The sequence below is a fragment of the Acipenser ruthenus genome, chromosome 22, assembly GCF_902713425.1.
Source record: "Acipenser ruthenus chromosome 22, fAciRut3.2 maternal haplotype, whole genome shotgun sequence".
Lineage (NCBI taxonomy): Eukaryota > Metazoa > Chordata > Actinopteri > Acipenseriformes > Acipenseridae > Acipenser > Acipenser ruthenus.
Genome location: NC_081210.1, coordinates 21,274,972 through 21,302,192, shown reverse-complemented (window position 1 = coordinate 21,302,192; position 27,221 = coordinate 21,274,972). Strand labels below are relative to the sequence as shown.

Below are 27,221 nucleotides of genomic sequence, written 5' to 3'. Positions count from 1 at the left end.
ACCTCGGTCTGAACTAGCAGGAACTCGGTACACCTGTGTAATTTAACAATTGATAATTTATTTTATTTCATTAATTTTTTTCTCTCACAGGAAGCGCCCTATGTAATGCTGAAGAAGAATCACGAGCAGTATGAAGGCAATGAGAAGTATGAAGGCTACTGTGTGGAGCTGGCGGCGGAAATTGCCAAGCATGTTGGCTACAAATACAGACTAGAAATTGTACCAGATGGGAAATATGGAGCCAGAGACCCAGACAGCAAAGTGTGGAATGGCATGGTGGGAGAGCTGGTCTATGGTGTAAGTTTCTTTTGTAATGCACAACTTACAGATGCTATGACTGTTTAGAGTAGAGGTGCAACCCTAACTGAATATCAGACAGATAATCAACAATGATCAAAGCACTGAGAAAAACAAAAAATGTGTAGACCTCAAAAAAGCCTTCAAATTCAAATGATAACATGCATGTGCACACAGACACACAGACACACACACACAGGAATCACAACTGTATGAATAATTCAGTGCTTGGATCTAAGGTATTAGAGCTAAACCTTTCCTGGAAGTTAGTTATGACTCCCCAGCTGATTGAAAGATTAGCTTTTTTCCTGATTGTTTATAACATGCCCTCCTCACTTCAGTGAACCATTTACTATAGAGACTATTTTTTATGTTGTCTTTAATTCAAACTTCTAGAAATAAAGGGAAATGGTTCTATTATCAACAGCATAGGAGGGATTATTATAATAGATTTGTATTTCTTTCTTTTTTTAAAAATGCGACGCTCTCCTGTAGTTTGCTGCTGCTTAGTTTGCATGGGTTAGTGAGTGACAGGTGGCCTTTAGAATGTTTCCTGTCTCCCAAGATCCACTGCTAATTTAACAACGCAAACTATTAATTTGTAAGCCAGTCGTATTTTTTTAAATAATAATTTTAGAAATGAGATCTTTTCAAAAGTAATAATGTGAATGGACACCTAAAATCCCAGAAAATGAAACTAGATACTGATTCACTGTGTCTGCAATAGGATTCCATTCTTGTTCAGTGGCCTTCAATAAATATTGCTTCTTAAGTTCTTTGGGGCATGAACTCTGCAAAGGCTTGGTGGCTCTTCCTTGTGAAACACAAGTCATTTGTGCAGTCTAGTCTAGGACTGTGGGCCTCAAACCTGGGAAGGTGAGACTGATTCCCCAGCATTGGGGATGGAGATAAGATCACATTTGAATGATCTAAACAGAACCGTTTTGGAACAGTTTAGATTAAGGAATGTTCCGTCAACGATTCATTTGAAGCACAGTTTAACAACACAGTTTGTAAAAGGACGTTTGCAGATTTTATAGGATCCCCTACTATTTGTAAAATTGTAATAAGTACCAGTCAGAATGTCAGCAGCAGTAATAAAAACAAAAAGAAAATGACATTTTTAAGGTACTTACTATTTAAATACCCCCCCCCAGGAAATATGTTAGCGAGAAATAAATACTTTAAGGACTTAATACACATGTACTGTATTTTATATTCAGTGTACGTAGATGACTTGAGTTCTTATCAAAAAGCATAATCTTCATTTCATACTCTTTGTCACTCTCACAGCACATATAATCAGGCTAATAGATTGGTGATGGAGCTATAATCAGACCACATGCTGACAATTAAATGGGATTTCCAAATCTTGTTATTTTTTAATATATCAATGCTTAATCTATTACTATCTGAAAAGAACAGAATCTCTCGAAACCCACTTTCATAATTTGCTTTTGTTTCATTTCATTGCATTATTTATTTGTTGTGAATATTTAACAAAGGGATTCAATTTAAAAGCACTGCGCCAGGTTTGTGACAGTATTTTAATGTCACTATTCAAAAAGTGAAAAAAATTACTGTCCCAACAAAAGTCATCCATACGGACTGGAATATTTCAAATATCTCATCCATAACAATAAAAAAATAAGGCAAACACTAGACTAATAGAAAAGCAGACACATGTAGACAAATGTGTCTTCACCCGTCTAAAGCATACAAGCCAAAATATTTGTCTGGCGAAGTCACTAGCCGAAGCGTTTGTCTACTGGATTGAAGTTGTGTAACACCATCACCATCTACGGCTTGGTTTTTTAAAGCAATCTAACTGAATGATCTCTTGTTTCGTTTCTAGAGGGCAGATGTTGCAGTTGCACCCTTGACAATCACGTTGGTAAGAGAAGAGGTAATTGACTTCTCCAAGCCGTTCATGAGCCTGGGTATTTCAATCATGATCAAGAAGCCTCAGAAGTCTAAGCCAGGGGTGTTTTCCTTCCTGGACCCCTTAGCCTATGAGATTTGGATGTGCATCGTCTTTGCCTACATTGGGGTCAGTGTAGTGCTCTTCCTGGTCAGCCGTTTCAGCCCCTACGAGTGGCACTGTGAAGAGTTTGAGGAGGGGCAGGATCAGCAGCAGCAGCAGCAGCAAAGCCAGGAGCAGCAAACCAACGAGTTTGGGATATTTAACAGTCTCTGGTTCTCCCTGGGGGCCTTTATGCAGCAAGGATGCGATATTTCGCCAAGGTTGGTCACCACCCCCCAATACCTTTAACTTTGTGCATTTTCGGTCCCATACTGATGCCATGGTGCATATACTTGTATTTCTTTCTTTTCTTTCTTTTCTTTTGACCGAACCCTTTTCTGTTGTCTTTTTTTTCTCTTTAAAAAGACGTACTAATGGGGAATGCATGAATGATACTGTATGTGGGATGTCATTGATGCATTTCTAAAAGAAAACTTATATACACCATGCCGAGGCCGTAAAATGCATAGAGTTGGTGTAGCTGCCACCCTCTTGGAGGGGTACCGTGTTTTTGCTGCATATTCCCATTTTACGGTCAACGGTTCATGTGTATATAAAGATTCGACTAGATGTAAAGCAGAAAGAGGAAGATTAGGAAGGTGTTAACAGTGATATTCCACACAGGTGGATTTCAGTAGGGTTAGGGTTAGTTACAAGTAGTGAGTCCTTATCACTGGTCCTCCCAAGAACTGACTGCAGACAGCTGTGATTTACACTATTTGTTAAATACTTATAGGCCTGTACAATGAATGTCAACAAGCATACTAGTTTATTTCAGCTCCAATCTGCAGCTCTTAAGTGATTGAAGATAGCTCTGACAGCTCAGAATAACAGCTTTAAATATATGTCGACTCCATGCCCAGTAATTCCTTGCTGAATGGAGACAGCGGCTGACACACAGGCTTAGATTTGTATGGCACTGCTGATTTGATCACTTTCTTCCTCAAGATGCACTAGTCCACGTACTAGCCTTGCCCACCCTGTAACTACAGTAAATTAGCAAAATAGCCCTGCCAACAGGTTTACAGTGAAGACTCACATAGATAATGTTGCCTGCCTGTATCATGAGTTCTGGTCTAAGATTGGTTCCCCAAAGTGGGACTTTTACAAGATGCTTTTTCGCAAACTGCGAATGCAGGTCGTAGTAACCTGCTTAGTCGTGGCTCCCACACCTGGTTGGCAGAGCCACAGAAGACTACCTTGTGGACCTCTTTCTGTTGACAGGTTTTGATAAAAAAATGTATGTCACGTGGTAGTGACAACTGTGTTGTACAGATGTATGTTGTTTTTTAATTATTTGAATTTCTTAGTATTACGATGTAATGGTTGCTCGTGGATTGCATTATACTGTGTATTTTGTTTAGCAAACTGGTGATAATATAGAAAGAGAGATAATTTCAAGCAGTATAGAAATATGAAAGAACAACATTGGAATATATCAACATTCCTGTACTTAATATTCTCTTTGGTACAATACTGATAATACAAGACCTTTTAGGGTCTGTTTCTTGCACCTTTTCCTGACAGTTTTGAGTATGCACTATACGAAAGGGAGTTTATCCATCCGCGAAATGCATCATTGACTGTAATTGTGTGTATTTATTTTAGTTAACCTCCCCTGAACAGATGTCTTGTACGCTGAAAGACACAGGAGCCTGTTTTGAATCTAGTTTAAAGACCAACTGACCTGTAGTTTCCTGCTAGTTTCACATTTCTGAAAAATCACTTTGCTTCAGATGGAGCCCACAGTTTGTTGTTAAAGTAGCTTTTACCTGTTTATAGATTTGTATAACTGCATATTCTGCTGCTTTCTTATGCTTATCATGAGTTGAGAGAGGAGAGTACGGATTTGAATTGCGTGCTTAGTTGAATGTATATTCGTACAAGCAGCAACAGGTTGGTTATCTTCCCTCAGTGTCTGTTCTGTGCAGCTGAACCCTAGTCTCAACACAGTAGGCTAGTTCTGAAGCTTTGCATGCCGTCTGCCTTAGCACTGTTTTGTCGCAGCGCTAGATTTACAGTGTGCGAATTTGGCTGCCAGCACATTTTTGCTTGTGGCTTTACTAAAACGTGCCAAAGCCTTTCAATGTAGAAGCATTTTCTTTGGGTGAATTTGTGCTAGAATTTTCTCAGCCCTTGGCAAAAACTATCACTTGCCATTTTTGTCTGTATCTGTGTTTTCTCATTTAAAATAGGTCAACCCTACACAGTGTTTGTCTACGTGGTTTCAAACCTGTAGTTTAGCCTTGTATACCGCAGCTCCAGAGAGTGCCACGATTATATGTATTTATAATATTATCATTAGCAGGGCACCTTTGGAAAATTAAGCACTTCATTAGTCTCAAAGGTTCTGTTTCCAGTAGATAAGTTTTAGACACGTCAAATGGTATCATACATTTCGAGTTACACAAACTGTTGAAAAAAAAAGGTATTTTTGCATTTCATTGATGTGAAGTTGTGGTTTTTAAGCGTGTATGTGTGCAGAGGGGTTTGCTATCTGTTCAGATAATACTAGTGGTGAGAATGTGAACAAACTGGACAGTCAACTGGCTTTCTTTCTACTAGCTGAGTGTATTGAAGAAACTGTGAAAACCATTATTAGTGATTATATTTATATATATATATAATACCTATATATAATAATAATACAAATTATGTTTTTTTATATATCTTTATAAGTAATTGTCTGTGCATTTACAATAGTAAATGCATTTCTTTTGTTCTAGAAATGAAAGGGGGGGTGGTAATTTAAACACTGGAATAATTTTATTAAGGGAGATTAATGAGATTAATTATTGTAGGATTTTTTGTGATGTGACATTTAATTAACAAAAAAAGGTCACATTAATAATGGTCAGCTTCCCTGATTAATAAGTTGAATTTTTAATGTAATGCCTTATTATACAAAAGGCTTAGGCTATACATAATTTACATAACCATCTTGCATCATCATAAGGCACAGTTAATGACAAGTTAGCACTGGGAATTAGAGGGCACTGTTTGGTAGCATCTCTAATTGTCCTGCCAGGATAAACAAAACATGGAAGAGAAGACAAAGACAGCTCAGCGAGTAGGGTCTCTGCTATTGATTTATTATACATATTTACAGTGTTAAGAATGAACTTGTCATTTAGGAATATCAAACTTTAATTAAGGCCAATTAATGGTCCTTACTACTGAAAGTCCATACAATTTTGTATTGGTACCATTGGCTTTTGGTAATTTAAAGTTCTTAGTTTAGATGTATTTAACTGGTATCTGAAACAAATGGGCCTGTAGAGACTACAGGGGACTGTAGAAGATGGCCCAAATACTTAATACACTGCTTAATATTGAAGGTGACTTACATTGCTTGTCAATAGGAGCAAATTGGATTTTTTTTTACTGAGGTTGTAAGGTTTTTATTACGTTTTCATAGCCACCTTGTAAAATATCTGTAACAGGGGGTCTTAGTACCGGCTACTTTTGTTATGGGTGTCCGCTGAATGATGAGAGAGACGGAGGGATGCAGTTGACAACACCACTCAGGCATCCAGGTTTTATTCAAATGAACAAAAAGTTGCAGTGACAGGTGGCCGCCACTAGATTACCAGCAGTGATAGCCCTAGTACACTAATTGACTGGTAGTCTTCTTCATTTAAATTCATTTTCAGTCTATTTATTTTACAGGGGTGTAACTCATTGAGATGGCTACAAGAGTGATTTACTTTGAGGATATTACACGTATCAGTCTTCAGATATACAGGCGGGTTGCAAGGTTGTTTGCAATGTTATTTTTGACTCTTGGCACTTTCAGGACAACTGGGTAAATTTATTAGATTAAAAAAATGAAATTGACCAAAATGCAGTTTTCAACTAGAGCTCAAGTATAGCCGCTTCAGTGAATTTTTCAGGCTGGTATTTTTTGTAATTGTATACAGTGATCTGCACACAGAATAAGTTGAAAGCTAGCTGTCTGACCAACCTTAAGCAACCCTCTGTTGAACAACCTCAAGCAAAACTACAATTTCTAAGTAAAAATCCTAACCCGCTAGTTTAGAGGATATTTTTCAATGTGTTTGAGAAAGATAAGGTAATGTCTAGCCAAACCTCCAGATATTTATATTCATCAGTACAAGACGATCCATTTCCAGCCAGGCTCTGCAGACCTAGTTCATCCCGTCAGCATCTTTAATTTAATATCAAAACAACCTGACCTAGGGCATGCTATGTTTAATAGCAACGCATTGGTTTCCTAAACTGCTAAATGAACAGGATATCTTCTTCCTGGACAGATGGTGCTAAACCCTGCTTTTAAAAGCATCACAGAACGCTCTGGGGGGAAATTAGGCTGTATTTGTAACAGCAGTGTTGGGATTAACAGGTGTTCTCCTTTCTAATATGGTGTTTCATATTTAGAGTTGTGCTTCTGCAACAGGGCAGAGGCTGGGCGCAAAACGAGCAACCCTGCACACTGCAAGCGATCGTGTTTACCACTATGTAAAAGAGCCAGGCTCGGCTACATGCATGGTTACAGAGCTTGTAACCTCATCTCAGAATCTGTAACGGCAGTACATCACACATCACCATTACACTACATCAGGGACGGTGCAGACAAAAAAAAAATCCTCTTGATATGGTCATCAATTATGTGAAGATTATCATAAAAGGTGAAGACTGTTCCCCTTAAGCACTGATTTCAATTACTGTACCTCCGGTATGAACATGTGCTCCATTGTTATGTTCTTGTTCTTTACTTTGTGGAATTGTTAAACCATTAGTAATGCATCAATTAATTGTTCACGCTTGTACAGTCATTGTATATGCAAATTAAAATATGTTAATATAAATTCACAAGTTTGTGTTTAGTGCCTTGGGAAAAAAAATAATAATATTTGAAGATATTTCGTAACTTTTTTTTTTTTAATACTGTACAGACATAAATGCAGCATATATACAGGTACTATACATATATTTTAGAAAGATTGTTTTAACTTGGTGTTGTATTCTGAAATTTAGACAGTGATTCTGCTATAATATATAATGGAAAATGGTGGTAATGTATTTGTTTGGTATAATAACTTTTGTAAAAACATGCCAACTTCCTGGCGTTCAAATAAGTGGTATGCAGGTCCACATGAGGACCAGAATTTTAAAAATACAGACTAAATAACAGATAAATGCACACATTATAAAAATAACTAAATTAAATTAAATAACAATGCTTATTGCACAATAAGATCATTTGCTTAAATTGATATCTGAATGGTGATGTTGAATGGAGCCCACAAAGCAAGCAGACATTAACAGTAAACACACTTAGCAACCAAAGCATGACAAATGCCTTTTGCAAACACAGAGCAGTGCCTTTTTCAGCCATGGTTACTCGTATTGTATTCCTTGTGAAATGCTACCGTTCAACAGATATTTTTTTTAGTGAGAAACTCTGTGGAAAATAAATGATATTTCAACCCCTGCCTATTTTTGTAAAACAGGCCTTTTGAGTTGTTCTCATTCTTATAAATTGTGAAATGCAGACTCTTTGATTGCTTGGCACGCTATCCCATTTGCTGTAAAAACACAGCCATTCCATTCCCTGTTTCACTTTAGCAACATCAAATGTACAGTCCACCGTGATCTCAATGCATCGCTCTATAAAACTGTACAGTGGTTAAGTTGTCATGCCGTGTATATTTCTCAGCTGTCAGGTTTAATTGTGATCTCATTATGTCTTCCTATTTTATATACACAGTATTTGCTCACAAAAATTGTTTAAAATGAGGGATGACTTTTTGAATGTTTAGTGAAGACCAGGTCTGAATAAACAGTCAGCAAAGTCATTATGATTTCCACCATGAGTAATCCAAAATGATTTATTGTAAAAAGGCTTTCAAATTCAGTATGAACCCTCTAAATATGGAATACTGGCTGATGGCAAAGTTTCAGATGCCATCTACCATCTTGAAAGGCCTGGTGAGTGTGTTAAATTATTTTTAAATGCAGCACTAGTTTTAGTTGCTTATGTAAATGATATTTTCTTCAAGATTCCAAGAGTAATTGTCTGACAGTCTTTAGGCTTCAGTATCCCTTTCAGAACTAGTTATTTCAGAGTACTACATAATATTAACATTGAATTCCTCAATGTTTATGAGACTGTTAATCTTGGCTTCAGGTGTTAATAGCAAGTCTTTCACCCGGAGTCGACAGTGTAACGTTGTGTTATTTTCTATATTAACCTTTAAAATAATATGCCTTTGAATTACTTGCTTATCTTCAGTTTAAGCACCTTGTGGACAAAGCCGGACGTGGTTTGCGTTTCATTTGTTTGTACCCACCTCACCTGATTGAATTGAGTTTGGGATTTAAGCGCAGGCTCAGATGTTTGTGTAAGGGGAGCAGTGTGGAGTAGTGGTTAGGGCTCCGGACTCTTGACCAAAGGGTCGTGGGTTCAGTCCCAGGTGGGGGACACTGCTGCTGTACCCTTAAGCAAGGTACTTTACCTAGATTGCTCCAGTAAAAACCCAACTGTATAAATGGGTAATTGTATGTAAAAATAATGTGATATCTTGTAACAATTGTAAGTTGCCCTGGATAAGGGCGTTTGCTAAGAAATAAATAAAAAAAAAAAAGATTATATTCAGTAGTTAAAATGTGTTTACTACAAAGCTAATGTTCCTTATTTAGCTAGTATGCTAACAAAGCTTCTAAAAAGTATTCTCCATCTAATTGTTTGAAAATGTTCAAATACTTTTTTAATTCATTTGTTTAGTTCAGCCTATTGATTTGTATTTTATCTTATATACATGTGTTTTAATATAGTACAGAATAGAACACCAATAATGCAGTCTTTAGCCTAAATGACTTTAAAGGATAGATTCAGGGGACATGTGCTAGAACCAAGATTGAATAGAATGTAGTTGCAAAAAGACATATACAAATTACAGTGCTTGAACAATAATCACATTCAGTCTATATCTTAGTCATCCCCTCCCTCTTTCCTTGTGAAACAAGATCAAACATATTTAGTGTGGAAATATGACTTTATTTAATTAGAAATCTTCCACAGGGAGCACTACATTCACTGTCCCGCGGAATAGCATTTCCAGGGCCTGTTTCTCCGTACCACACTACAGCAGACCCTACTGGCCAGGTGCCCAATGAGCTCAAGCGGACTCCTGCAGAGCTGGCCTTTGTCCTCCAGGGGCCGGTAGCTTGACGACATCCGCTGAAGACCTCCTTGGTATAAAGAGACAATTGGCTTGGTCGTGGGAGCGCTGGACACCCACTGACCTTCAGTTATCCTAAGTGGCTGTGGCAATTTCTACAGTGAGAGAAACTAAAAAAAAATGAAAGAAATCCTGCCCTTACCTAAATTGCATTCTTAAATTGTATACAAGTTTGTGAGCCTCCGTAGGAGAATTGATTGATCTTCTGTAGATTTTTTATGATAAAAAACATATCGTACTTAATAATCAAAGTCAAAGTACTCCAATATGTTCAGGGTATTCTTTCTCTGAATACATTATTTTAAAAATCCTTCAGCTAAAATAAGAAAAGGCTGAGAAATGCTCTTTCGCAAACAATATAAAAAAGCAGCTCAGTAATTGATTTTGGGTTTCAGTGATTTCCAGAGGCATTGATTTATAGTTCATCACTTTTGTGTGTGTGTCGCCTTTGTTGATTTAACAAAAACATGTCCACGTCAACTGGTATCTGTTTTACATTTCTATTAAAAGGTCAAGAAGCAAAGACAATACCCAATGCACAATACAGAATTTATAATACATGTAGAGCAACATTATTTAGGTTTTAGAATACAAGTTTAATAGCAATAAATTATTTATTCATTATTATCTCAGTCTAGCATTTCCATGTATGAATGAGGGAAACCTAGTCTCTTTTTGATTTTAAAGTAATAACCAAAGGCCAGGTTTGTTAAAGCGGTTGTGGCAATGCGCCCCGCCCCTGTGTGCATGTGTGTGTTATATGTTGCGTGCGTGTGTTAATGTCGGTGTATAGATTGGTACACGGGATATAAACGGGTCTGTGTTTCACGTGTGATTTAAAAAGGTATATTTGTATTTAGGCACGGGATTGCACATCACGCACGTGCATTTAAAATATAATATGTGAACACGGGGTTTTACGTAATGAATTCACGTGCTGGGATTCAAGTGAGTAATTAATTAGTAATTGAATCCCAGCACAACAGTATATATAGACGCACATTTCTTGCAGTCGGGGTTGGGTGTTCGGAAGAGGAGAACGGGTGAGAGAGAGAGGAGAAACTAGAAAGTAAAATCGTAAACGTAAAGTGTTTGTTCTCACCGTGTCTGTTTGTCTGTCCGTGCACCGTTTGTTTAGTGTTAGTCGTTTTGTATGTCTGTTTATTTTGGCGCAAGTGCCGTGTCCTGTTTTGTATTCCATTGTTCAAACCTTTTATTTGTTAATAAACGCTGAGTGCAGCCATTGCACTCAGCTCATCATCACCACCGTCTGTGTATTCCTTTTCTGGTCTGACGCCACCCACTCTGGCCATCTTTGTGACAGGTATACAATGATAGCACCCCCCACCCCGTCTGTTTTCTTTCTGCTTTTATTCCATCACATGTCTTCAACACGTCTATGCTTTTACCTAATGCTGCATTAAAGGCAATAGATCAAATAAACCAGGACTCTTTTTAGTTTGTTATGCAGGGTTCAGATGTAGAGCTGAGAGGATACATATTTAAAGGTTACCTGTTGCAACAGAGACAAACAAAGATGTTTCTGTTTTTACAGCCTAAGCAGAAATCTAATTACACATTTATCTGTCCTTTATAAGTGGAAATGTAAGACTGAAACTAGGGCATTGTAATATGTCAGCTAAAAAATACTCTGAAAAGATTCTAGCTATTGTAATAATTCCATCAGTCTTTTCAGTTGTGCTCTTCAATTTGCGATGCAGGTTTCATGAGTGGAGTTTTGAAAGAAATATGTTGAGGTAAACATGCGTTTTTAGTTTAGCATATTGATAGTGTATAAGGTTAGAGAAGTTTCCAGTCTCTGTTCTTTGGTTATTTTTATCACTGCTGTTTGGTTAATGACAGAAAGAAGGCGTCACAGGATTGGAATCCTCCCTCAGAATGTTACCTCAAAGACATTGCTGTGACCTGAAAAGAACAAGTGGAAACGGCATGAAAATAAAGCTTTAAAATAAAGAGCTTTCTTTAAGCTTGTGTGGTACCAGATGCCATGAGAATCCATGATTTGATATAACATTTGCTTCTTTCAGTAACTAGCTTTGATAAAATTAATGAAAAGGCAAAAGGTATCTTAGACTAGCTGGAAGCAATGCATGCAAACTGAATATGGTACCATTTAATGAAAATACACTTTGCTCATTCAAAACGGCACATGTGAGACATACATAGCATGACAGGTAAATATATACTGAGTTATTTAATTAGCTATGATTCTTTCAGTCATCCCACAGTAAATATAGCAAAACATGACCCCACGACTCTCTTCCTGTGTTTACAGCTGGTGTCGGACCATCTGATTGCTTCTAATAGGGGGGATATTGTCTAATAGCTGTGCAACTCCTGTGTGACATTGTGTTTTAGATCCCTCTCTGGTCGCATTGTCGGAGGCGTGTGGTGGTTCTTTACCTTGATCATAATCTCATCCTACACGGCCAACTTGGCTGCCTTCCTGACGGTGGAGAGGATGGTCTCTCCAATTGAGAGTGCCGAGGACCTTGCCAAACAGACCGATATTGCATACGGAACTCTAGATGGCGGATCCACAAAGGAATTCTTTAAGGTGAGATGAATACTTACACAAATAACTAAACAATTACTCTTGGTCAGCAAAGTATATCAGTCATTTACATTGACGACTTGTATATCAAAGTTGCACACTAGGTTTATCCCATGTCAGCCATGGAATTAGACAAGGTTTTTCTTGAATGTCAATTTCCAGATGGTTTGTGTTTATATTTGAAGCCCTCGTTGCAAGTACATGTAATCTTGAGTTATCGAAGTAAGTATCTTAAATGGCTGACAGAGAAAGAAATGTCAGTATGGCATTTGTGGCAGCTATTCACAACAAGAACCTGGTAACTTAGCAGCTTATTTATACTACTTCCATTATTTCTTCAGAGGTCCAAAATAGCAGTGTTTGAAAAGATGTGGTCATACATGAAGTCTGCAGAGCCGTCAGTCTTTGTGAAGACAACGGATGAAGGAGTAATCCGGGTAAGAAAATCCAAAGGAAAGTATGCGTATTTGCTGGAGTCCACTATGAACGAATACATCGAACAGAGGAAACCCTGTGACACCATGAAGGTGGGAGGCAATCTGGATTCGAAAGGATATGGAATAGCGACACCCAAAGGATCTCCATTAAGGTACATGCCTACATACTAACTAGCTCTGTTGATGTTTTCCTAGTGTGCCAGCACTGGTTTGAACAGCTTTGCCAATGTTTCATTATATTAATCAATTAGAATTGATCTCCATCCCACCGGCCAGTTGGACACAATGGCTGCCATTATTACAGTGAGCGACATAGTTTAGATAATATATTGGTTCTCTGTTGCTTTGGTACATAAACTCTGATAAACATCTGAATTAGCCTTGAATTACACTTTGCAGTAATCCTATGTATTTGGATATGAACTAAAGTATCATTATCTTTCCCAGGGGATCAAAAGTAAAGGTACCCAGACACATATATAGCAATTGCATTATATAAAGGGAATTTCTGTGTTTTGCTTGCCTAGCAATGAACACAGTGTTAGAAGCAACTGGACAGGGATTTTGAATGTATTTCAAGTAATTAGCATAAGTGCAAAAATACAGCCATGTCCATGAATACCAAGTACCGGAATCTGAAAATGTTAACAAAATGTCACTTATTGTAGCTGTGCCTTATGAGTCACTGTTTGTTCATATAAGATACACAAACAGTAGACCAGTTTGTGTGCAACCCTTTTTGTCTGTGTATATAAATGTGAATATTTTGTATATTTATATGTTGTTGTTTGCTGTTTCTGCTTATTTACCATGCTAAAAAAAATAAACCTTTTAACCACAGGAGCTTTTGAAAAGACTCCTAACGAAAGGTGCTTGTAGACATGACCAGTGTGCAACTGTTTTTGCCCCCTTTGCAAACTTGGTAAATGGAAAATATATATTAAAAAATAAACTGTAGCTGCACAATCCACCATTTAGAATTGTTTTTAGAAAAAGTAAAAGGGACATGTTTTAGTAAAAAGGACATGTTTGCTGGAGTAGTTGGTGAAATAGTGATCTGAGCAGAAACAGCAACAGTGAATGACAGGGAACACACATTATAGGAGATTAAACAGGTGAGAAATATTATAAAAATGTAGAGGATGTTTTTTTGTTGTTTTTTTTTCAAACTACGAGAAAACCTGTGTACCTGAGGTAAGTCACCTAAAGAATACTGTGTATTCATAAAGCTGATGCATCGCACTGTTTTACCAAGTAAATACCCTGCAGACACACAACACAACTGCATTCATTGCCTCTCGAAGAGTAGTCATTTCTGCTTCATCACTCTAGTGTCCTCTTCCAGAGAATCACTTCCTCTCCACCAGCTTTTAGCCTGGAAGAGAAGAAGAGAAAAGGTCTGCATGGACCCTTAACAGTTTCTGGTAGTGAGAGGCAAAAGGATACACCCCACATTTGACATATCCACCACCACAAAACACTGAGTAGAAAATGCCACATACTGTACCTGAGTTGACCTGTTGGAAACCTGTGTTATTTCCCTGTTCAATCAATTGTTTAGAGAGGAGCCACATACAGAACATGTGTGCAATATGAACAGTGTTCTTCGACAGTGTAATTCAGGCAAGACTCTTTAGTTATTTTTTGGGAGGTTTTTTTGTTGTTTTTTGTTGAGGTAATATTGGAGCATGGACTGTAACACAGCTCACTGTGAATGCCAGCTGACTGAGTGACCATGTAAAGATGTCAACCTGTACTTCATGACAATGCATTGCTCTGAAATCATTACAAGCATAAAGTTGTTAAAAAAAAAAAAAGACATAGCTTTAGTAAAATCTATTAAGTTTTCTGTAAGAAACAGTAAAAGAAAATGTTAGTATTATAGAGGTGTGTTTTATGTGTGTTTTAAATGATTCTAGAATCGAATGCTATGTTCTGGGCATTCCTCTGGAAACTGGAAGTTTGATTGAACAGAGCAATAAAACAGGGAAAAGAGGCAGGTCATGATATGGCACAGTATTTTCTGATTTGAATCTACCCTTTAGTTGATTGGAAAGCACCACAGAAACTGATTAAGAAGATTCACTTTATTACCATTTTACATTTACATTTTTACAAACTCGTCAATCAAAATCTGCTCAAAACTCCTTTAAAATGCTTTAGATTATTCCCCCCTCCCCCCTAAGTGTTTGAATGTCTTGTTAATTGAATGCCTGACACTGAATTTTACAGTGTGTTCTCGTCTCGGTACTGACGAGTATTATTTTATCATTTCAAGAAACCCAGTTAACCTGGCAGTGTTAAAACTGAACGAGCAGGGGCTCTTGGACAAATTGAAAAACAAATGGTGGTACGACAAAGGAGAGTGCGGCAGCGGGGGAGGTGATTCCAAGGTCAGCCCCAGTAGGAACATGCTAGCGGGTAACAACAAACTGGAGGGTAACCAGCAACACACACAGACAACCACTTGGGTGGAACACTGGATAAAGTGTGACAGCACTGGAACCAGGATGTTAAAAAAACACCACAAGAAAGGCCAAACTGTGTCTTTAAACTACTAATAATTATTAATAAGAACTGATAGATGGTGTTAAAACTGTTTTTTAAAAAACATGCAGTTCGCTAAAGAACTGAACAAAGCTATAAAACATTGATAATGTCTGTGTTTGTTAAAGTTAGTTTTCAAGATATACGTTCAAGGTTATAGATATATGTCAAAGTAACAGAAGCAAAATTGAGTGATACCATATACAGTAGTTACTGTTTCAGTAATGTATTTTCTAAAACGTACTGCATTCATGTGTAAGTTTATAATAATTTTAATATGTCATTATGTATGACTACATACTGGGGCAACCAAGTGTTTGCTGTTGCTGGTTACTCAGAGTGATATTGTAATACACATCTTGCTGTGCCGGGGAGTGAGGCAGACGCCAGATGGAGTATTAACACATCTCACTTTGGAAATGCAGTAGAAGCTGTCAATATAAATAATAGGTGTATGTATGATGTGTATTGAATAACATAATATAACATTGATAATGTTATTTATGTTATTTCCCTCGTGAAGAACTCCTGTAAATCTAGCTGTATTGAAACTCAATGAACAAGGCATCTTAGACAAGCTGAAAATCAAATGGTGGTACGATAAAGGGGAGTGTGGAAACAAGGACTCTGCAAGTAAGGTTAGTCCCCAGGTCATCAAAAATAAAGTAAAAAAGACACCATTTAGAAGCTGCAAAAATCATTCTTTTATTTTCATTTTTTGAAATGATTTTCCTTTTTTAAGGCCTTTGGTTTGCATGTGCTTTGAATGAACGTATCACTGACATGAAATTATATACAGGCTGATTATACAGTCGCTAGGTCACTTGGCACACCGCTGTGGTGGGGTGGGATGATAGGGGGCAAATCATTCATGCAATGAGACTACTCATATACTTCAAGTGCTGTGGTGTATTCACTGCCTGTGCTATTGTAACTTCTTAATATTCATTTCTGTACTTCATAACACAGTCTATAAAAAGCAAAACTAAAGAAACTAAGACAAGCAGACACATGTTTTGGCTAGTGCTACCAAAGAATATATTGTAAAATCCACTATGTAAAAATTGTTTTTACTACGGTTACTTTTATGTGATGGTTAAGTTATCCCATTCAAACCAAGTTGCTGGATCTATGGCCCTGGTTTACTGTTTCAGTTTAAGTCATACCAACAATGTACTGTGGTGTTATGCTCGTTGCCCAATTACCTGGTCATAGTGCTGTTTAAAAAATACTGTCTCAGTAGGCAATGCAGTGTAATACAGCAGAGAAAAAAGAAAATAGTCTTTCATAAGTAAATAATATGGTAGCACGTTAGATTAGATGAATGGAACAATTAGCAATGTAATTATATTAACTACCTGGTAATTACCAAAGGTTCCTCCTTGTGCATAGTAACTACTAATAACATAAACATGTGGCAGGCCATTCCCATGTAATTACACATGTAATCCACCAACAGTTACCATGTAAGAGCAGGGGTTAATGGTGATTACCCAGTCATTACCATTTTATTATGCGTTTATGTGTGTCCTGCAATCTAAAGTGCTAACCTAATGCTATAAAACATTTTAAGAACACTGAAGAAATCATTGTTTTGCTTCTAATGAGAAATAGCTTTGTACCTTGCTCGAAGCGGCACATCTTGGGAATTTGTCATTCCTCATCATCGGTGGCATAAAACTAATTGAATGCAGAATTCCTGGCAGTAATATCTATTTGCGTCATCCATAACTATTAAACACTCAGCAGTGCTGAATTTAAAAATACTAAAATAAACTTAATACATTAAAAGACAAATGTTTGAAGAAGTCTTTTTTATCCATCTATAGCTGAAGAAATAGTCGGCTAGTCGAAACGTTTGTCGTTTAGTTTCTTTTACATTTCTAACCTCTGTTTGAATAGGAAGTTTATAACAGAAGCTCATAAAATACAATCCACACATTGTAGGGGAACACTTCAATAGTGACCAGAGACTTTATAATCACCCTGTATGGTATGTTAGGATAGGTTCTATGAAGTGCATGAGCCTGCAAATTTCATCGTGACTTGGTCTTATGTGAATAAGCACGAGAGTGTTTGGGTGACAACCTTTTAAAATGGACTGGCTTTAGAAATCACTGTCCAACATTCTGTAACTCAGAAAACAAACCATGCCTCGTGCAGGCGAAAAAGTGAATTACTGGCACATATAGAAGTGTTTTCTGCTTGCTTTAATACAGCCTGTTTAAAATGCACTGTGAGTAAGTTGCATGACAGCTTCAGGTCACAACCAGTGTTCATCTGTCACGCCTTTTGATACAGCTTTATTGTTTGCTTTAAGTAATAGGAGGTTTAGATTAATAGGAATTGAAATGCTGTTGATAAATCAGATAGGTAGTTCAAACAAGGTTTTGTGCATTAATATGTAATTATTGGAGAAATACCAAATAGAAATTGTTGAAAATGGATCTAAAATTACTGGAAGCATTGTCAATTTAAAGTTAAAGTTAACATTTACCAATACCAGTATAACATTGTCAATTAATTAACTGTTGCTTAAAGCTAAGAGAAGTATTTAGACATACAGTATAGAAATGGTACTTTGAAATACTTTTGTTAGAACAATAATCTTAATTGTTGTCTCTGTTGCACTTTTTGTTTTCTATTAGGACAAGACCAGTGCCCTGAGCCTTAGTAACGTGGCTGGAGTCTTCTACATCCTTATTGGTGGGCTGGGACTAGCCATGCTGGTCGCCTTGGTTGAATTCTGTTACAAGTCACGAAGCGAGTCGGCGCGAATGAAGGTGGCAAAGAATGCACAGGCTTTTAACTCCTCTACCTTACAGGAAACAGGCACTAATACTACCTATAAAGAAGGTTACAACGTATATGGAATGGAAAGTGTTAAGATATAGGGGTAGGAATGAATGTCCTGTGGTGCTTTGTTCTTCAAGCCGTGATATGGCCAATGCGATGCCCTACATGATTTTTGATAGGCTTGTCTTTGTCATAGAGAACACTTTATTCCGTTTTACAAATTATTTACTGTACATTTAATCATACAATCATATGCATGCATATAAATATAAATCTATATCTGCAAACCATACTATAGTTTTTACATAAGAGGTAATTAATATATATTTAATAAAAGGCTCTATCACTTATTTTTGTATTTCTTTTACAAAGGCATATAAAAAGTATACAGTTATCACTGTCTGCCTCTTAGGAACACTATCTTGTGGAATACCATGTAATCCAATGATTGCCTTATTTGATGCTGAAGAAGAAATTAATACTGGAAACTAGAGAAATGTCCAACCTTCGTATAATGCATTTATTCTGAAAATCACTTAGAAATGGTTTAGGATCTGTGGCTAGTCTATTTACTATTGAAGAAAAGGCCATTTCGTGTGTATTTATATATATATATATATATATATATATATATATATATATATATATATATATATAATATATTATTATTATATATTTTTTTTTAAATATGGGATTTAAATTGTAAACTTTGATAGCTGACAGCAGGATCTCAATTTGCAGGTGCTTCTGTATCCAGAACACTGCTGTTAACCGACTCTTAATACCTTCAGAGAAGTGAATCATTGAGGAATGGTTCTGTATTGCTCTAGTACAATTTAAACACCTGAGAGATACACCATGTTAGAGCGGGACTGTCCTAGCAGCCTGTGGTGGTCCAAAGCCCTATTAAAGGGTACATCAGCACTACAGGAAAAATAAAACATAAACTATCCCACCTTGCTGTTCCGAATGTATTTGGTCATTGTATAATAATCTGTATGTGACCAGAAGTCAAGATTTTTGGCTCGGAAGAGATGCTCGAGAACAGTGATTTTGGACATAGCAGTGTGACATTATGCAGATGTTGGGGCGCATACAGATTATTATACAATAACCAAATACATTCGGAACAGCAAGGTGGGATAGTTTATGTTTTGTTTTTCAAGTAGTGTTGATGTACCCTTTAACAGTGTTATAGAAGGGGTTTTGAGTTGTTTGACCAGCTTTGTACAATAATAGTGAAAGTTAGACTCTGGTATGCTTTGTAAGAGTTTAAATTGGTAATATAACACAGAAAATAATTCTAGAATCACTCAAAAAGAAAAATACACATTTGACAAGAATTTAACATATAGTAGAAATGTAGGACTAAAACCAGGATGAATCAGATTGCAGGTAACCATTTCCATATGACTAATAATGTAATTAGGAATTGCAGGCATTATTAAAGATAGTAGATAGATTACGTTTATGTTTAGGCATGACTAAAATTCAAAGGTAGAGCACAGCACATAGTCACGATAAAGAATCCAGAAGGGCAGTTAACATATTTATTGACTGGTGAAATACAATTCAGAGTTGCTGCAGCCTGTCCACTGCTTTGTCATTTCAAAGATGTTCACAAAACAGACATTCAACTTTAAAGCTACAGTGTGCAGTGCAAAATCAGATCATGAAAAACCACATTTGTAGGTGAAAAACGCTAGAATAAAAGTCGCAATATTTAAAAAATATATAAATACGTTAAGTTTTTGGTCCACTAAAATAAAGGGCTTTACATAATCTCTGTTAGTAAGACATTGGAGTGCCCAGTGTGAAAACACAACACGAAATAATACATTAACGTAGCATCCGAAGTAGCGCTATGGCATTAAAATATTTAGTGCAAAAATCCCAAATATGGACTGTAGCATAATAACAGGAAAGCGCAATATCAGACTACAGAAAAAACTGCCTAGAAGTAGTTGCTCTGTGAATTGAATGATTCAGACAATTGCTTTCATCATCAATGTTGAAGGTTCAGATGAAGAAGACAAGGAGTTCGGCGTTTTCGGATCAGATGATAAGACTACGCAGTCTGATTGATTATGCTTTCCTGTTACGCTACGATCCATATTTTTTATTATTTATTTTTTTAGACACAGCAACAGTTTGTAACTCAGGCATTTCTTTGTATTGGACATTTTAATTGGGGTAGGCACGATATTTTGATATGATATCGATATCGTTCGTCAGCGGTTCATTGCATTTTGTCCGTGTGATTTACTTACGCTAGTATTAATGTATTTTTAAAATGTGACCTTTCGGTATTTATAAATGAGATGTATTATAAATGCAAAATTCAGCATGACACCGTACTTAATACTTTGAGGTGTCGTGAGTCAGCATTCATACGCAGCAGCTGAAGATTCAATTACTTCCTGAACAGCCCCAGAGTCTGTGTGCAGAGAAGTATAGAAATATTTCGGTTTTGAGGTAGCTGGTGATGGAATAGTAACACAATACAACAAGTCCTTGTTTTTGTCCATGAGTATTGTGAAGCAAAGCACCACTAAGTAAAAGTAAGTTATTGCTTTTCATACGTAAATATATGTTAACATGTATATATGTATCATATTGCAATTGTGTTATTATATTTTTCTGTGTTTTGGAAGACTGATATTATCTATCAAAATATGTGCACGATATCAATATATAATTTTCATATCGTTGCCCACCCCTCATTTTTAATGCTATGGTGCTTCTTCAGATGCTACGTTAATTTCTTATTTCGTGTTGTGTTTTTTTACTTACAGAGATTATGTAAAGCTGCTTATTTTAGTGGACCGAAAATTTCACTTGTTTATATATTTTTTAAATGTAGTGTCTTTTTTAGTCTAGCGTTTTTCACCTACAAATGTGGTTTTTCATGATACGCTTTTGCACTGCAAACTGTAGCTTTAAAGTTGAATGCTTGTTTTGTGAAAATATTTGAAAATGACAAAACAGTGGACATACTGCAGCAACTCTGAATTGTATTTCACCAGTTAATAAATATGTTAACTGCCCTTCTTGATTCTTTACCGTGACTGTGAGCTGTGCTCTACCTTTTGAATTTTAAGCATGCCTAATTATAAATGTAGTCTGTCTACCGAATGTTAATAATGCCTGTAATTTTGCCCCTGTCCGAGTCAACGCCCCCCCCCCCCCCCCCCCACCCACACACTTTTGCCTTAACAACCATTTTACACCCTTGGGCGTTGACTCGCCAGAATCCGGTATTACTGAAATGCATTTTATACAGTAAGTAAAGTAAAATTAAATGTGTTTTTTTTTGTTTGTTTTTGGTACTAAATATATTCTTTTGAATTTGTTTTTTTTTTCTTCCCAGCAAAACATCAATGAAGCCATGAGGAGTTCAACCCTAACCAGAATGACTGGAACAGGGAGTGGAGGTGAGAATGGGAGGATAATGAGTCACGATTTTCCAACGTCAATGCAGACACTACCTTGCATGAGCCACACTGCTGGGATGGGACTAAGTGCTACTGGAATGTAACATGGATGAACAAGACAGCAAACCGGGCTTTCTAGAGATCTGCTGCCAAAAGGACAATGGGCTTATAAAAAAAACTGCATTAAAAAAGTACTAAGAACTTAAAAGATTTACTTTTCTAAACAAAAATGTTTGTTTAAAAACGATCATGCTCTGCAATAAAGAAGACAACTGGACTCATTAGGTGTACATTTACATGTATGTCACACAAGGAATCGATCTGAAATGAAGGTAGGGCTGTACCAGTTATATAGACTTGTTTACTTAAAGTCATGGTGTGCAATATATTGGTTTTTATTATCAGTGTTTAGTAACATTGTCTGCCTTCTCTAATGCTTTCTTTTTACATTTTATTTGAAATTTGTGATTATACCCTGTTTTTTTGTTGTAGTCAAAAGTAGTACAAACAAATAATAACAATAATAATAATTAACACTCCGCCATTGATCCCCCCCATCCTTGATTAACTATTTTCTTAAAGATGGCATTTTGCAGAACTTTAAAATATGGGTGACATTTTTAAGTGTCATTAATAACAACGTATTAACACATAGTTGTTACATAGTACTACAATGTGTAATTACAGTACTAAATAAAGTTTTACTAGCTTGTTAGAACTTTTGTAACACAGTAACTACACAACATTAGTAATTACATTTTAGATGCTGTAATTAATGATGCATAAAACTAAAACCCTTTTATTGCGCTTCTGTTGTCTGTCAACCGCTGGTAATCCAGTCGTCGCAGCATTCAAAACAGATCTCCTTCCTTGCATGGTGTGATTGAGTAGAGCACTGTCATACCACAGTGCCACCTACTGACCGAAATCTACTGTGCCGCTGTACTTGTAATAGAGAATGGATTGCGTATCCCCCAAAAAAACAATGGAGCTTAAACGGCAAACCCTCTATCGACGTTAATTACATTCCATAAACTCAAGTTCATGAGTTCTCACTGGCCAAAGAAAGTGTTTGTATGAGAAGGAGAGGAAAACAAAACAGAATGTGTCTCCCTTGATGGGGAGCAGTCTTAATAAAATGTGACATGTTGGATGGGCGCAGTGCATTGTACTGCAAGCAGCTTTTTTGTATAGTGCAGGTTTAATTGGCAGTGACAAGGCTTCACTGGAACAAATGTGATTGAATTATCCTTTAAAAAGGAGAAGGATTAAGACTAAGGAGATTTCTTTAGAGAAGCAACTTTTTGTTGTTGTTTTGCTGCTTGAAAATAAGATAAAATATCCTCAACTGTATAGTATTTTTTTCCCCAAAAGGCTGTGGAGCCAACCCAAATCAAACAGATTGTTCATGGCATTTTAAAGCTACTAAAAGTGACCGTACAGTGACAAGTCATAAGACAGGACATTAAGGGACAGTCTGAACATTTACTGCTTTGGAGTTGTGCGCTGTTTTTAAAGACTACCTCGATAGACTCAATCAACTTATTTGATAGAAATAATCAACGTATTTGTCTGACCTTCCCAGCTAAAAAAAGAGCATTGCTAGTGCTGCTACCAGTAACAGTCATTATTAATAAGCTGTTTTTTTTTTTGTTTGTTTTTTTTCCGATCTCGTCAATAGACACCCTGTCCGGATTTAGAATCCCTGCTGCTACATAACAAGTCCTCCTAGGTTGAGTCTTTAAAACTGTCCCTTCACGTTCAGAGACGACAGAATCTGAAGTTTGGATGTTAGATGTAAAGTAAAAATGGAAAAATGGTACTGAAAGTTATTTTTTTCTTGTGTTCCTATTCTCCCCTATCAGTAATTAAACACTACAATATCTCTCTTCTATTCACTTTCAATGGAATGTAAAATGCTACAATTGAAATTACCAAACGTCACAAAGGCTCCCATTCACAGCACAGCAAAGCCTGTGTGCGCACTGAAGGAAAGTCCACAGCATGTTGTTAGTCAGTCTGTGATAATGGGCATTGTCTAAAAGCTCAGAAATACAAGACAACAGTACAGGACTGCTAATTTATATCTGTAATCACCCAGTAAGACATGTAGTACAGAAGCTCTGATATAAGGTAATAACAGATCAACTGAAAAAAATATGGTTACGTTTTTAAACGAGTGACTGTTGAAGGCCTGGAATTCTAAGGAAGTCAATATTCAGTCATAATTTGTAATGTCTGTGTCCATTTTTTCTAGACTAAGAGTTTAGAATCTACTTTTTATAGTAAACAATCAAATCTAATTTGTAAAATTTACACCACTGTGTTTTAGATGCTTTGTTCTGTAAAGCTGTTCGTCTGGTCCATTTTCAGTTAAATACAGTATAGTACAATAACATTTCTGAAGCTTCTTTTGTGAGCATAATGTCTAAAGGCCCAGTACAATAAAAAGCTATTGATCTGGATTTCCAGTAATACACGCTCCGGAATTGTCACAATCGAAACGCTTACAATAGCACCAAAAACATGCAAAAAGGTCACAACATATGATCAGTGAGTGACAGGGGCAGTAACTACATATTCGGCAGTCCTTATTCTTGGAACAACTGCAGTAGTCCATGAATTCCACGAATGTACTCTATAAATACAATTTAAGATAAAGCTGATTATTTGACCTGTGTATTTTGGCATTACCCACACGTGTTTTCTGTTCATCTGGCTTGAAAATGCCTACTTTTAAATGGAGACACTCTTTTGAATCAGTTATTATCCGAAGATACAAGTGGATAAGCTGTTTTTGCCCTTAGACCAGCTGGTGTTTGTGATTTATTTTTCTGTGGCCATCAGTTTGCTTTGGAATACCGATAAGCATAGGATAAAAAGTCCAGGATTTGTAATAAGTACAAAACCAAATTCGTTAAAAAATAAATAAAAAAAGTCTAACATGCTTCCAGCTATATGCCATAGAATTTTAAAACATAATAAAGTTGCCTAGCATTTTGTTACTAAATAGATCTACAACGTTGCTTGCATACTGTATATAATGTTTCTGGTTTTTAATGTCGAGATTTTTTGTTGATTAATTTATATTTCTGTAAGTAATATATCTTACTAATTTATATCTGTGTGTGAATCCACCAGCAGTTGTAGTAATTTTGTAATATCTACTAAACTAAATTGCTTGCTATTAGTGTACATGACGTTTTGTGTTTTGTTTTGATTTTTAACTGTCAAAACTCTACCTTCGGATCTCCTGATCCTCCTGTGAGCTCAACCGTCCACACAGCATCCTTACTCAGTGTCCTTCAGTACAGCACTGGGCTGCTTCTAACTCTAGCAGCACAGTGTCACCTAACCATGCCACTGGAATAGCACAGCAGACCATCCCCGCAAAACAGTGTGCTTTTAGAGCACCACAAGGATTATTTACAAGAGCAATAGAGTCAGAGAACGGTGTCTGATCTGGAGAGGCAGGTTGACTACAGAACTGGGTGTTTCCGGATCACATTTCACAAACTGCACTGCATCTATGTCAGGTTAATGTTTACTGTAAAGCTGTAAAGCTTTTGCAACTTTGTTTCTGCGACAGCTCAACCCACAACCACACTTAAATCACTCCCTCACAGTGACCTTCTGCACAGAACTCATGGCATAGTTATGCAAATTGTGGAAAATGGTTTGGAAGCTCTCCAATATCTTTGATGGGGTAGATATGAATTAAGTCTCTATAGGCTTGCATTTGGAAAGTATTATCGAGTCTGGTGTTTCATACAGTGCACTGTTAAATTGCTATCCATCCAACCAAATCAGAAACAGCTTTTTTTAGGGAAAGAAAAACAAAGATGTTTTTTCCTTCCTATGGACCAATAATATGGCACAACACAACCAGGGAAAATGGGAAACAAATTGTTAACTTCACTTAATTAAAAAAAAAGGTTTTATAAAACAAAGAATATTTGTACATTTAAAAAACACTATTTAAGATATTCAGTTCTGGCGTGAAAGAAAACTCTTATGTGCATAATGGTGTCAGGTTAAAATGGAGATGCTGGTGTGAAATCCAATACAATAACATAGTTTTACTTTAATCTTTGTGTTTTTAGGTTACTAATTGATGAAAGATGTTTTATTTTGCTCTAACACTGTATTATGTGGTTATTAGGTTCTGTTAAACTACAGCACTATGGCATTCTCGTTTGTTCATTTCAACTCTACCCTTACTATATTTTCAAATGAGATGTGACTTTGAGGTTCTTCCTGATGATAAATCAACTGTTAATCAATAAATAAATTAAACTTTTTCGTATGATGGGCCTATCAGTTTGGAATGTCATTTACTGTACTATTTTGAAGTATTTTGGTATACTGTATATATATTTTTGCATTTCATATGTCTGTGGTTGTCAACGATTACACGTGTAAAGGTGTTACATTTTGACCAGTTCCCTTTTTCTTTTTTATTGTAGTCGATGTACCTCATCTTACTATAGCTACAGCCTATTTTGACTCTTGTCTGTAAGTACTGCAGTGAGAAAACAATGCATATTAGATATCTGTTCAGGCTGAAATAAAAAAAAGGACTGGTAAGGATCACATGTGATCAGAAGGGTATTATAACTGGGTGTTTTAACGGACAGCACTGAGGTGATTTGGAGGGTGTTACCAAGTGTATTTAAGATCATTAAAGCCACTAAGAGAAAACTATACCATTTATTTTTGCATCATTTAAAACAGCTGCCAATTAACAGATGTCTGAACTAGCATTCTGTACTATAAAAGTGTTATTACTTGTTTGGTTGTTTTTTATTGCATGTTAGCTTTTTTTCAAATCTTTGCTACTGACCAGCTCCTTATAGTGAACAGCTCACAATCCTGACTACATTCATTTCATTTTAATTTGGAGACAACCTGAACATCTCCCTCTATTTAGACTATTTTACTGGGCCTCTTGGTCGTAATAGAGGGGTTCTGAATAGCTATTTCTCAACCAAACTGTTGCGCTTGGCGATATTGTTTACCCTAAATGTCCACGGTTGTCTGAAAGAAAAGTAAAACAATTTGTGTTCCCTTTGCATCACCTTCTGTAAAATACTTTTTATGGGTTTTTTTTGTTGTTTTTGTTTTAAATGAGCAACCAGTGCTCCAATGCCTCTATTTTCTCATTTCTTATTTTCAACCTTTAAGACTGCTCATAAGAATGACCCATCAGATACACTGCAATGCAGCATTCCTCTGTTGTGATTAGACTTAGAACATGCTGGAAAGATCGATGTCAATGGTGTCAGAAATTATAAATTAATTTCATGTCTATATATTAGATCGTCATTGTTTTGACACTTTGAAATAAAGTTTTTTTCATACTACTTCCCCTTCTCCCGGGAGTTATTTTTGATGTTGTTTCCTCAGTTTGTTCTGTTGTGCTGTAATTCTCAGATGAGATGAAAAAATAATCTGCCCAGTTTAGAATTTCAAATTACGTTCCCTCACTGCAGAAATTGCCCACAACAGCTCTGGAGAACTGAAGGTCAGTGTACATTCTCTGATCCCACAACCAAGCCAGTCGCCTCTTTACACCCAGCTACTCCAGAGCAGATGTTGGCGAGCTACCAGCCTCTGAAGCTTGCAGGCGTCCACCTGAGCTCACCAGGTGCCTGGCCAGTAGGGTCCGCTGTAGCACGATGAGTAGAAATATAGAAATAGGCCCTGACAGTTTTGCCTCCCTGAACCACGGGAGCATCAGAGCCAGTGTGCCGCTTCCTCTGGAATCCCCAACAAAGAGCGATGACTTCACACAGCCAGGATGCAAACCTGCTGTGCACTCCCCTTGTAATGGAGCACAGACCTTCCAAAAAACTGCAGACGTCACACAAGACCTTTCAGACAGTGTCTAAAGTAGCTGTAATCAGA

At 36.7% G+C, this 27,221-nt stretch overlaps 1 protein-coding gene across 3 annotated transcripts in view; it reads left to right on the top strand.

Annotated features, from left to right (window-relative positions):
• LOC117431287 (glutamate receptor 1-like) overlaps nucleotides 1-26,677 on the top strand; it is a 92,790-nt gene extending 66,113 nt beyond the window's left edge. Inside the window, exons 10-16 of one of the 3 annotated variants that reach the window (XM_058996101.1) lie at nucleotides 91-297; nucleotides 2,153-2,541; nucleotides 11,905-12,103; nucleotides 12,442-12,689; nucleotides 15,608-15,722; nucleotides 17,733-17,867; nucleotides 21,251-26,677. In XM_058996101.1, the coding sequence (XP_058852084.1) occupies nucleotides 91-297; nucleotides 2,153-2,541; nucleotides 11,905-12,103; nucleotides 12,442-12,689; nucleotides 15,608-15,722; nucleotides 17,733-17,867; nucleotides 21,251-21,418 (1,461 nt within the window). In that variant the 3' untranslated portion in view covers nucleotides 21,419-26,677. Of the gene's footprint in view, nucleotides 1-90; nucleotides 298-2,152; nucleotides 2,542-11,904; nucleotides 12,104-12,441; nucleotides 12,690-14,815; nucleotides 14,931-15,607; nucleotides 15,723-17,732; nucleotides 17,981-21,250 lie in introns of all 3 variants that reach the window. The other 2 variants (XM_058996100.1, XM_058996102.1) reach the window with 2 other exon arrangements.
• The last annotated feature ends 544 nt before the right edge of the window (nucleotides 26,678-27,221 follow it).